This window comes from Pimephales promelas, chromosome 1 (assembly GCF_988280905.1).
Source record: "Pimephales promelas chromosome 1, fPimPro1.hap1.1, whole genome shotgun sequence".
NCBI lineage: Eukaryota > Metazoa > Chordata > Actinopteri > Cypriniformes > Leuciscidae > Pimephales > Pimephales promelas.
The window spans coordinates 40,617,653-40,630,065 of record NC_142769.1 but is presented as its reverse complement, the minus strand read 5'-3'; the positions used below and the strand labels follow the sequence as shown (position 1 = coordinate 40,630,065).

General features: G+C 38.2%; 1 protein-coding gene across 2 annotated transcripts in view; it reads left to right on the top strand.

Moving 5' to 3' along the window:
* htr2cl1 (5-hydroxytryptamine (serotonin) receptor 2C, G protein-coupled-like 1) overlaps nt 1-11,524 on the top strand; it is a 102,956-nt gene extending 91,432 nt beyond the window's left edge. For both annotated transcript variants that reach the window (XM_089129698.1, XM_039651209.2), the window contains 2 exons: nt 7,444-7,644; nt 9,124-11,524. In XM_089129698.1, coding sequence (XP_088985824.1) covers nt 7,444-7,644; nt 9,124-10,082 — 1,160 coding nt within the window. In that variant the 3' untranslated portion in view covers nt 10,083-11,524. The remainder of the gene's footprint in view (nt 1-7,443; nt 7,645-9,123) is intronic.
* The last annotated feature ends 889 nt before the right edge of the window (nt 11,525-12,413 follow it).

Below are 12,413 nucleotides of genomic sequence, written 5' to 3'. Positions count from 1 at the left end.
AATGAAGATCTTTTAAGGAAATCTGAGAGCTTTCTGTGTTTTCATCGACAGTCTACGCAACTACCACTTTCAAGCCCCAGAAAAGTATTAAAGGCATCATAAATGCTCAAAACAAAAAATCACTTTATACAAAATATTCATCTCCAACACGTGTTCACGTTATGTTGACATGAGAGCAGACTTATTGCGTGAATGCGCATAATATTTTCTAAATAATTGTGGGTGCAGATCACTAAAATATTCCAAGCTGGTCTTTAAGCCAATGTGCACTAAAACTTCTAAAATAACGCATCCCATTAGAAAGCCCCCTTCACCTACAAAATGTAGCCTCTCGGGAAGCCACACTTCCCGTAATATAACTTTAGTGGCATTTCCCTTTAAAACCCAGGGGCTTTTTTCACTGGTGCGAGGCAGTCCTTCTCCTCCAAATAACACGGCTCATTATACAAATGACACGATAGAATATAGCTTGGTTAAATAACACATTTAATTGGTCTCTTTCCACCAAAACTCATGAGATGATAACTTTTATTTTAAAGAAAAAAAAGAGTAAGGGTTTAGGTTGATTTAGTTTAGAGATTGTACATGAGTTTAATCATGTATAGTACAGAGCACTGACAAATTTAGAAATAAAAAGGGCCAGAGGTGGCAAGATTTAATAGCTTTATAGCACTGTATAGCGTGAAGTCTCCTTTCACAGAGCAAGAGAAAGAGAGAAACAGGCCGTGGGGCGGCATATTTGGAGAGACAGAATCTTCTTTGGCATTGCTTTGCTCAGAAGCCCACAGAAATATTGCCTGTGGCAGAATTCAGATCGTTTTCCAGTCCGGCCGCCTCGGAGCAACTGAGCTGTCTGCTTCTGAGTAATTCTGGCTCTTGCTATTCATTCATGGGGCCACATTGTCTATCTCTCCTCAGCCATGGGGAGCTCTTTCAGGATGCGTCGTCACCTCGCCAATCTCTGGACATGAGTGGGTTTTCCGAACTCTCTCAAACTCCTTATATTGATTGCAGAACATGTCCTAACTTTAAATGATCTTAGTTGCTTGTCAGCTGTAGATAGTGCACATGATGAGCTTGCATTTGTCAGTTTGAGAGGAGAGGCCGTTATTGATTACAAAGAGATATTGATCAGTACAGCATCCTGCAGGCCCTTAGAGCAAACAGATCATTGGGAAAAAGGCGATTTAGTTGCGGGAGAGAGAAAACTGGCATGGATCCATGCACATAGACACACTGTTATTCTAGTATCACTGATAGTACTGTTTGTAGTACGATAGTACAGTGGTGGGCCATCAGGGCAAGCAGGGCCTTCTTTACTGGCCCTGTCCAAATCAAAAATATTATATATATCATAAATATATAAGTGTCTGAATGTGTCTAAATTCAAATACTGTCTATTTCAGTACATAACGATTGTATTTCCAGAAAGAATATGTTTTGTTTTTTTTTTAGGCTGAGCTGGATTTTTTGCAGGTATGTAGCTACAATAACAATTTTCTGAAAAAAAAATAACATTACGATGTCCAGAAATACATTTTTGGGTCATTTTGGTTACATTTGTAATTTAATGAGATCTATGTTGTAATTTTCACTTGACTAAATGCATAGATTCGCCAACATTATTTGTGTACTTTAATGGTCTATTGATAGAACTTTTGCATAACGTGTCAGAGGTTATGGGTTCTAATCCGCACTGATATAGTTATTATTTTTTTTCTCATTAAAACCGAAAATGTTCCTCATTGGTTGTAATTTAAAAAATATTGATGGTTTAACTTAAAAAAGTAAGTAACCTGGTTGCCTTAAAATGTTAAGTTCATTAAACTGGAAAAAGTGAGTTAATACAATGAAGGAGATTAATTTAACCATCAGAAACTCAAAATTATATGCTATCTGAACTAAATAAATTATTTAAGTTGATTTGACAAAAGAAAAACTGTTGTGATTACTACACTGTAAAAAAAATATTGTTGGTTTAACGTAAAAAAGTAAGTAACCTGGGTTGCCTTAAAATTTTAAGTTGATTGAACTGGAAAAAGTGAGTTAATACAATGAAGTAGATTAATTTAACCATCAGAAACTCAAAATAATAAGTTATCTCAACTAAATAAATTATTATAAAGTTGATTTGACAAAAGAAAATATGTTGTGATAACAAATCTTGAAAATAGTTTTTACAGTGATAGGGACACGTTCGTGTGCATTTTGTTTTGTGATTTAACTGGTATGAATGGAGATCTCCACGGTGTAAAGCAATAGATTGAAGAGCGTGTCCGTGTCAAGACTGTGCGAGAGCCAAAAGAGAACAACTGTATCCGCGGCAACGAGCTCAGCAGCTTGATTTCAAAAACAACATATTTCAGTGCTAGAACGCATCTTTTTTTTAACAAACAAATGAAATGAATGCCCTGCTAGTTAACTGGAGATGTTTAGGTACATCCGTGCCGTGAGATGTTTCAGAAAGTGGTGGGGACATGTCCCACCAGCAAATTATGCGTATGTACAGTATATAGCATATATATAGTGCACAGTGCGTGTGAGCTATGGTTCAAGATCATCTGTCTCGTTAGTGTTATGCAGTACAGTGCATGAATGTATTTTTTTTGTGTGTGGTGTTCTCATGGTGGTGGGTGGGGGATGGGGGGTTGATGGAGATCGTTACTGAAGGTGGTGCAACCAACTCTCTTCAATATTTTGAATTTGGACTGTGGTACCCATTTCAACCACCATACTGTCAATTTTACATACTGCACCTTTAAATCATGGCCACAATTTAAGAATTTAGAATGTTGTTGTAACTTGTTCCCTCGTTTGGATTTAACTAAAACAAGGGAACAAACTATGACTGCTTGGCCATGGTTTAGTAAAAAAGGGGGAGCAAATTCTTAATTTGTGCATGGTTTAACTAAAACAAGAGGATGAATTGGTAGATTGTGCCCAGGATTAACTAAAACGAGGGAATGAATCAATAAGGGACCTGGTTTAATTTTAGTTGACGATAATAAACTTGCTCTGGCATCCACAAAACATAGGCCACATAAAAGAGTGTTTGTAAAAACTCAAGCATGCATTAAAATACAGGCAATATTTTATATACTGAACTGACACAAAATTGCAGTTTGTGTGCCATAGACATATGTTTCTTGGGTTTTGGTGTCTTACAACCAGAGGATAAGGAAAGATACACCCACCAACCAACACACACGGACACATAAGCACACAAATTGAACAGATAAAGATGGAGTGGAGGGTTTCTGCTGCATGTCTGCTTGTTGTCATAAACACTAACCCTGTGATGGCCATTACCAGCAAGCTGTCAGAGCAAAATATTATGAACTGTTAGAATGTGTGAACGTGTACTCTCAGACACCCACATACGAATGCTTTCACGCTCATAAACTCAGACACACCTATGCCTACACACAAACACACATTGACATAAAATAGTTTTCCACTGCAGTGGATGAGACAATGATGGATTTCACACTCCTCATTTCATTTACGGTGTGTGCGATTGTGTGTTTGAGAGTGCACCACATTTGGTGAGCTGCCATGTGACTTTCATAAGATACAGCCATCTGACCTTGATTCCGTCTGTTTAATCTGTGTGAGTTGAGTGTTAAGTTCCGGTGTATCATCTCAAAAACGGATGAAAAAGATGGCGAGATGAGATTTATGATGGAGTGTTGTGGCCTTCTCACATGTATTACCTTCTGAAGGAAGCAAAGAAAACTTATCGCTGAGAATCAGCAAAAGACAGACAAGGAAATAGCGAGACAGTACAGTTGGAATGAACAGAGAACAGAGAGAAGCATTAGACTGATTACCTCTGGGAACATACAGTGACAAGATATGTTTAAGATGAGCTATATACTGATACTCAGCCGCTTAGATGGTGTTGAACCGATCTCACAAACCAATTCTTTCTTAAATCTGAAGAGCGGTTCGGGGCCTGTTAAGGTCAGGTTCCTGTTCATGTACTGCACATCAACTCTAGCCACATTTTTTCCAGCCCGTTTGACAAAATTATTTAAATTATTGTATTTATAAATATTATATGTTTAAATTTATTTATACAAATTTAACCATTACATTTATTGTTTTGTTTAATATGTATATATATATAGTGGCTTGTAAAAGACCTGTGACAACATTGCAACATTTTTTTTTAAGGAAAAACTGAAATAAGTTGCACAACATTGCACAAGTATTTAAACTCTTAAATCAGTATTTAGTAAAAAAAGCATCTTTACAACCTCGAGTCTTTTTGGATATGATGTGACACATCCGCATTTGACAATTTTAGGCCATTCTTCTCCTCAGATCCTTTCACGCTCAGTCAGGTTGGATGTGGACCGTCGGTGGACAGATATTTTCAAGTTTCTTCAAAAGTTTCTTCAGCAAAAGCTCCATCCCTAACCACACTGCTAAATCTAACCCTCATTGGGGTGAATTAGGTAATAATAATTACAAATTCACCACCTATTTGTCTAAATGTAAATTAAAGTTAAAAACTGCAATTAGAGTGTGTTGTTATCCTAATTTTATTAACAGTAGTCTAATTGTTTAGTTTTCTGGATGATATTACTTTGGATGTTAAAATATGAGATATTAAACATCTACATTTATGCATTTGCAGCCCATTCTCACTCCCAAGGCGTCACCTAACTGATGCCTTGGGAAGCATTTGGACATGCTTCAATATCTGACGCTTTAGGCGCCCTTTAGCGTCAGTTAGATGATGCCCTAGGATCGCGTGTACCCTACCCCCCACCCCACCCCACACCTAAACCTAACCGCGTCCTCTAACAGACGCTTTCCTTTAGCGTCAGTTAGATGACGCCGTAGGATCGCGTCATGTAAGTGACGCTAAAGGGCGTCTAAAACGTCAAATATTGAAGCATGGTCAAAGATGACGCCTTGGGGTGAGAATGCGTTGGCATTTGACAGCAAAATCAAGTACATTCAAATTATATATAAATGCATTCATGCATGTTCCCTTAAAATCAAACCATTAATCCTGATGTTGCTAGTAGTTTCTGAGCTACAGGAGCATTATTAGACTTAGAGAGTCCACATTTATCACTGAGAGAAAATGTGTGTGCAAAGCCCATAAGCTAATTTGCTCATCATGGATGTCTGAAAAATGTTGAAAGAGCCTATAAGGAGTTCGTTAACTTTCAGTTATATCTGTGACGTAAAGAAAGCAACAGTTGTTTTTTCATATCTCTGTAGTGTTCCAACACTCCGTCTCTGTCCGTCTGAGAGAGAAATTAATCTACTCACCATGTAAATCAGGGATGAGTTATCAGTTGTTCCAATTAATCAAAGCAAAATGCAAAGGGCCGAATGCAGCTGGACCAATCAAGGGATGAAAGACGGTTATATTGTGTGCTTTCTGTCATCAACATGCAAATGAAGTTGCATGTTAACATGTGAGGAAATGTTGCCCTCCAGGCCCTGTTAATTAGGTTTAAAAATGTTTTGTAATATGTAAACACAGGTTGTTAAAGGAGACTACTTTTTTAAGTAGAATTAGAATATTTTGCTACATAAAGGAATATGTAAAAAGCATGAGTATTTAAACTAATTGATTCACCATTATTTAAAATTTCCAAATTACATGAAAGAGGATATATTGGGAGAATGTTTGATTATTGCTCCAATTGTAGAGCTGCATGCACAACAGAATGTGACAAAACAGTGTTAAATCAGTGATGTATTGTGATTACTTTATTACTCCTCTTTTATTTTCTGCCCCTCCTCTTCATCCCACTTTGTCTTTTTCTCTTGCCCCTTATTTAACACCATAATCTGTAACCTCACATATCTCCTCTCATTTAGCACTGGTGTAATGTGCTGTGGACAACAGAACCTGAATGGGAATAACGAACGATACGGACAAATAAACGAGGAGAGGAAACCCCTCACCCCCCCCCTAATCTCGCTATCTTGGCATCAGACGTTTCCCTCATTTCTAGTACAGGTGTTCTGAGCTCTAAAATGCTGTCTGGATGTGGACCAGTCTCGTTCAGCCTTTGATTGGAGTGCCTGCTCTTTCCCTGGGCTTCAATAAAATGTTAAATTGACAATGACTCACTCCTCGTGTGGTGCTAATGTCTTCCGAACCCTCAGACATGCCCCTCCAGACCTGTAGACCTTGCGTTAAGAGTGCCTGACCCTGCATTACAGCGTGTCCTTTCTGAGGAATGTTTTCATTTTGCCACTTCTGTCACCTAAATGCGTATCAATTACAGGTTGTAGTCAAGACCACCTAAACTGAGACAAAGTCAAGACCAAAGCTGGGCAAGAATGAACAAAATTCATCTTTGCATTGCAGAATGGCAGTGCAAAGATGATTTTTATAAAATCAATGTCACATTTGCAGTCGCACTTCAAACAGATCTCTTGCTCTTATAACAAAAAAGAAGAGTTGAATCATATCTTGAATTTTGTGGGCATTTGTATTCATTTTGGTGACATTTTTCACCCTGTTCATTTCTGACGTGGCATTTTATTAGTCTAATCACATGAATTATGTCAACAAGTTCATTTGGTGTTTTCATTTAAAAATTTAGAGTGAGTCTTAGTCTGAAACCGAGACAAGCCAAGACCTTCAAAAAATGGTCTCAAGACCAGTCTCACATGGAACTAACATTTAACAAGAACTTAAATGTTGGTCAGAAACTCAGGCTACTGAGGTGCTTACTAAAGCTAACATCACTATTACAATAGTCGACGAGCAGCTTCCCTTTAAATAGACATGAACGCTTACTCAAATTATGAGATTTAGGGATGCTTTCTTTCTATCTAAGCCTGTAGATTACCACCTAGCACTTAGAAACACGGGCAAATGTCCTGGTAACAACCCAAAACATCCTAGTAACTGCATAGCAATTCACTGGCAGCCACCCACAACATCATCATAACATCTTGGCAGCAGCGACAGACAGAACCACTCTAAAAATCTAGTTTTATTAAGTCACATTAAGGACACATTTCATTCAATTAAATCATTGTTTTACGCAAATAATGCAGGTGTTTCACATCACACTGTTTTGAGCATTGTAGCAACCTGGAAAACAAACTAACAAATAAGACAAATAAAAACCAGTGCTGTTTTATAATTCTGGTATTATCTCTGAAGACCCAGTGTGACTGTGTGTTTGTATCTCTCTCTCTCTCTCATCCTTGAACCTACACAATTCTAAATGAATTTCATTTTACATAACCTAACTGTTTCTTAATGTTTCTTAAGGTTATTTTAAGCTTGCTGACATAACAGTCTTTTTTAGCTCTTGGTTTGAAGTCAGTTGTCTGGACTTTAATAATGTGATCTGCCATGCAGGACCACTTTTCCTTGTCTCTCTCTTATCTATCCTTTCTTTCTTTCTTTTTCTTCATGTTTTATTAAAGCAATCTCTCTCTGTATATTTCCAGATTATGCCTGGCCATTGCCCAGTGCTCTCTGTCCTATTTGGATATATCTGGACGTGCTATTCTCCACCGCTTCCATCATGCACCTGTGTGCCATTTCCCTCGACCGCTACGTGGCCATACGTAATCCGATTGAGCACAGTCGCTTCAACTCCCGCACCAAGGCCATGCTGAAGATCGCTGCGGTTTGGACCATTTCAATAGGTCAGAGAAACATTTATAATATCATTGATTATTTCTAACAAAATGGTGCGGCAATCCCAGATAACCAGCAGCCTGAAAATCCTGCAGGAGAAAAGAAAGGACAAACAACATTATTTTCCAATGACAGTAGAGGTCTTTAGATTGAACAGTTGTTCCATGAAGTCAATTTCAGTCCACTGCAATCCTCTTAAATCTATTACTGGAATGTGTTCATATCTCACAGGACTCCCCAAAATGCCAGATTATTTTTTTAAGGCTCCGGCTGGGTCTAAGAGGCCCGTCAGATCAGCAACAATGGGAATTATTTGAAATGACATTGTATAAACAAGCACCGGTTTAGTGATTGGGGTGATTTTCTCTTTCACCAGAGCAGCTCCTCTAAATTCAGAGTAGCTTAGATTAATTTAATGTTTGTGGTCTGGTAATCACATAGAGAAGATCACCACCTATGGTTCAATAAAGCAAACCACAGCCTGCCATTGTGAGTGGAATGATGGCATGCTTCTGCATTAGCGCCCTCTAGAGTCGTGTGACTCTAATGCAGAGTGACCATGACTGATCTGATCCAATAACAGTTGAAGGATTATCTAAATTTATTGATTGATTTATACAACTGGTTAAATTGAAGGTTAAATTATTTTAGTGGACTTATTTATAGAAAAATAAACCCACCTTTCCCTGTTTTTCTTTTTCAAGCCTAAATGCTCTCTTGGACATAGTGTCTCTTTCTCTCACCCACATAGGCTTTCCCCTCTATTGTTTCCATCTCAGAGTTGTTGTTTTTTTTCGATACTATTATTGTTTTTATTAATATTTTTAATGAATTTTTATTAACATAAAGTTATTTTTTATTTATTCAGATAGTTGCCAAGGCAATTCATTCAGGTTTTTCATTTAGATATTTATATTTTAATTTATTTCAGTTTTTCTTCCAGCTAAAAAAAATATATTTTTTGTCCCTTTATGTTTCTCTTTGTCTCCTGTTCATCTCTTTAACATCAGTTAGATGATGCAATCTACTCCTAACCCTACCCTAGACCTAAACCTACCTCCATCATCTAACTAACTCGAAAGGTAAAGTGTCAGTTAGATGACGCCCTAGGATAGCGTCATCTAACTGACGTTAAACGGTACCCTAAAATGTCGGATGTTGACGTCAAAAGTGTCAGTTAGATGACGTCTTGGGATGAGAATGTGTTGAGAGTGCAGATGACAGAGAGCTCACACATCTAACCTCTCTCTTGTTTGAACTTGAGCCCAATGTTTCTTTAATTCTATCTGGGTCCAAAACAGCATTAAGGTTTCTATCTGCCTTGACAGTATCATTCATCTGCTCTAATTAAATAAAATGTTCTCTCTCTCGACCATCAGGAATACTGATCTACTCGGATAAGACGAGAGAAGATTTGTCTCAGACTTTGTTGGTCAGACTGTTTCTTTGGTGTTTACGTATATTTGTTCCCTTTTCCCCAACTCCAGGTATCTCAATGCCTATCCCAGTGATCGGACTGCGTAACAGAGATAAGGTCCTTATCAACGACAACTGTGCTCTGAACGAGGAACGCTTCATACTGGTTGGCTCTTTTGTTGCTTTCTTCATTCCTCTGGTCATCATGGTGGTCACGTATTGTCTCACTGTCCAAGCGCTTCAGCGTCAGGCCACAGTCTTCCTCTACGAGGGCAAAGCCTCTTCTCAGCAGCCATTGCAGCCTCCAGCACCATCCACTTCCCAGTTGGAGCCGTCGTCGGCTCCGTCACGTCGCAGCAGTCTGAACTGTCTACGGATCAGCAACAGCGATGGAAACGCGCTCGGTCTGACTGTGCCCCCGGACACCATCTCGATAATCCCGGGTTCAGAAGCGCCGTCTCAAATGAATTCGCCCACTGGACGGGACCCGGGTGGAGCCCGCGGGCGGCGAGGCATGATGCAGGCCATCAAGAACGAGCGGCGAGCATCCAAAGTGTTGGGTGTGGTGTTCTTCCTCTTCCTTTTCATGTGGTGTCCCTTTTTCATCACTAACGTTCTGTATGTCCTCTGCCGTGGAGCCTGTAACGAGCCTCTGCTCACGGAACTGCTCAACGTTTTCGTTTGGGTAGGTTACATCTCATCAGGTGTCAACCCTTTAGTGTACACTTTGTTTAACAAGACCTACCGAAGGGCATTCTCAAGCTACTTGCACTGCCAGTACAGACAGGTGGGGCTTAAACCCATCGCTATACACGTTCCTTGTCCATCCCATGCTGTCACGCCTATCCTGATCTGCGAAAAAGTTCAGATTGACCGGAACAGTAACTGCCGCAATGGGGACGGGAACGGAATCCGAAATCTGGAGCCCCATGACATGGACACTGACCCCGGACTGGAGCTGAAACTGGGAAAATCAGAGCTCTCCATTAGCAGCGGTCACAATCACACAGAACACACCAGCAGTGTCTGAAAAATATCTTTTAGTTTGACCTGGAACATAGGACAGGTGTGACAGAGCTGCAAGTGATGCTTAGATCTTCAGATGTCACACTTACAAGAAAGTGTAACTCTTATCGACTGTATAACAGCATAGAATGTATGCTGAGTTAGCTACAGAAACAATAATCTGACCAAGGTCGGAAAAGGGAGATGGAATGTAATGTGCGTGTGCGTGTGTGTTAACAGGTTCAGATGTTTGAATGCCATTAAGTACTGCATGAGCACCCGGTCTTTTACTAAAGCAGCATTGGACATTATGAGACAGCGGTTCGTGTAAGATAGAGTCATAGCATCCTCATGTGGTCAGTTGAAAAATTACAAAAAAACATGGTGTGAATCCAAACAAGAGTTACTTGTCATCCAAGCTTGTTGCATTACAATATGGATGAAGCTATGCTATTTACGAGTCAGATCATTGTTTGTGTAACTTGTAAACACCTTCAGTACGATATGCTGAATTCTTTGAGTGGCAGTAAAATGATTATACAGTTGGGGGGTACATCTTATTTCCTGGCAATACATAAGAAATGACTGCAAACCTATAGCAACCCAGCAACAGAACAATGGGGTTTTTTACACTGTAACAAAATTACACTGTAAAGGCGGCACAGAAACGCTTTTGAAGTGGTGATAGGTGTCTTTACACAAACTGTATAATTCTGCTCATAGGGGGAATAGATCTATTTACACGGCAATTTTAATAATATACATTTATAGTAGGGGATAAGGTGGGTCAGAGCAGGCATAATTTAGTCTGGCTTTTGTGCAGCATTACGAATTTACACAGAATTTTGAGCAGGCACTGAGCAGCCTTAAATCAGTTGTGCAAAGATGCCTATACTTAACATAAAACTTTGATCAACATAAAACTTTGCATCTTTAATACTATGTAATGCAGTTTGAGGTTTAGTCCAGTTCAAACTGCTTCTCAAGGATTTCTTTTTAGAAGGTATTAAAGTGATTTGCCTCTAGCTCTGGGGAACACGCTGTCCTGTGAATGTAAGGCTAGATGTGTGCTGCCTCAAGTGGTCATAACAGAATGAGAGAAGCAGCAAAAGTGCACAACAGAAAAGAGTACTAAAACATTTTTTTATTTTTTATGGAAGAATGGCAACAGATGTTGGTCAGTAAGACCAAAAATGCATATTTGAGGATGTCTAGGGATATATAATGTATAAAGCTGTACATAATTGCTGTTTTCCTGTGTAGAACCTTAGAATTTATCATATCACCTGCCCTTGTTCAAACTCCCACTTCATTTTTATACCATTGCCTGTAAATGTTTTTCCAGATCTTTATTTTTTTTTTTTTGTAAAAAAAAAATCTCCTACCATCCTCACAATGTTATCATTTGGTGAAGCTGCTATTTATTTAATTAAAAAAAAAAACTATTATCATTCATTCTGCAATACACCTCACTGTGGTGGTCATTGTGTTTGTAAAGTTTTTTAGATTTAAATCTCTAAAAGTTTGGGTACATCTACCTGCAATGGAATCAAACTGATTCCAGGACCATGGACAGCGCCAGATGCATCAGTGGGCGGGAAATCTATACATCTTTAACACAATTACATATTTAAAATCGTTTTGTGGAAATTACATCTATAAGCCATATGTTTAGATATTTTACCTCAGACTAGAAAAAACAATTCATTTTATAAATTACAGTTTAATTATACTACGGCATGGAATTCATGTCATTAAATTATATAATGTTAATACCTCTTTTACAAACTCTTAAAATTATTTTGGTGTAAACTGCTGACAATAACACAGGTTGTAAAATTAAAAGCCACACAATGACGTAAAGTTAATCAAAATTGTGCTTAAATACAAGTATTTCCTTGTTATATGTTTTATTATTAATTTATAATATTAAGTAAAATAAATAAAATAAAATAATAATAAAATAAATTGTGTATATATATATATATATATATATATATATATATATATATACATAGGCGATACTTTTATGTTTGTGTATTCACATATATTTAAGTGTAGCATCATATAGCCTGCCTACTTAACGGTGCTGCCATCTACTGATAGAAATACAAATGTACAGAATGAGAAACAAATTATGCATAGGTCAACTCTGTTTAAAAAAGCCCATTAATTTGTCTTTACCTGTTTGTGCTTATAATGGGTTCAGCCGTAAAGCATTTGTCAAACGACAGTAGCCTACATAATGGCAATGCAGTCTTAATGGACGGTTCTCAGTGTTATTTTGTAAAGATGAGGTAAAGAGCTAATTATTTTCTTCCTCTGCTGCTCCAGTCGGTCCTTATTTTGGTGGGAG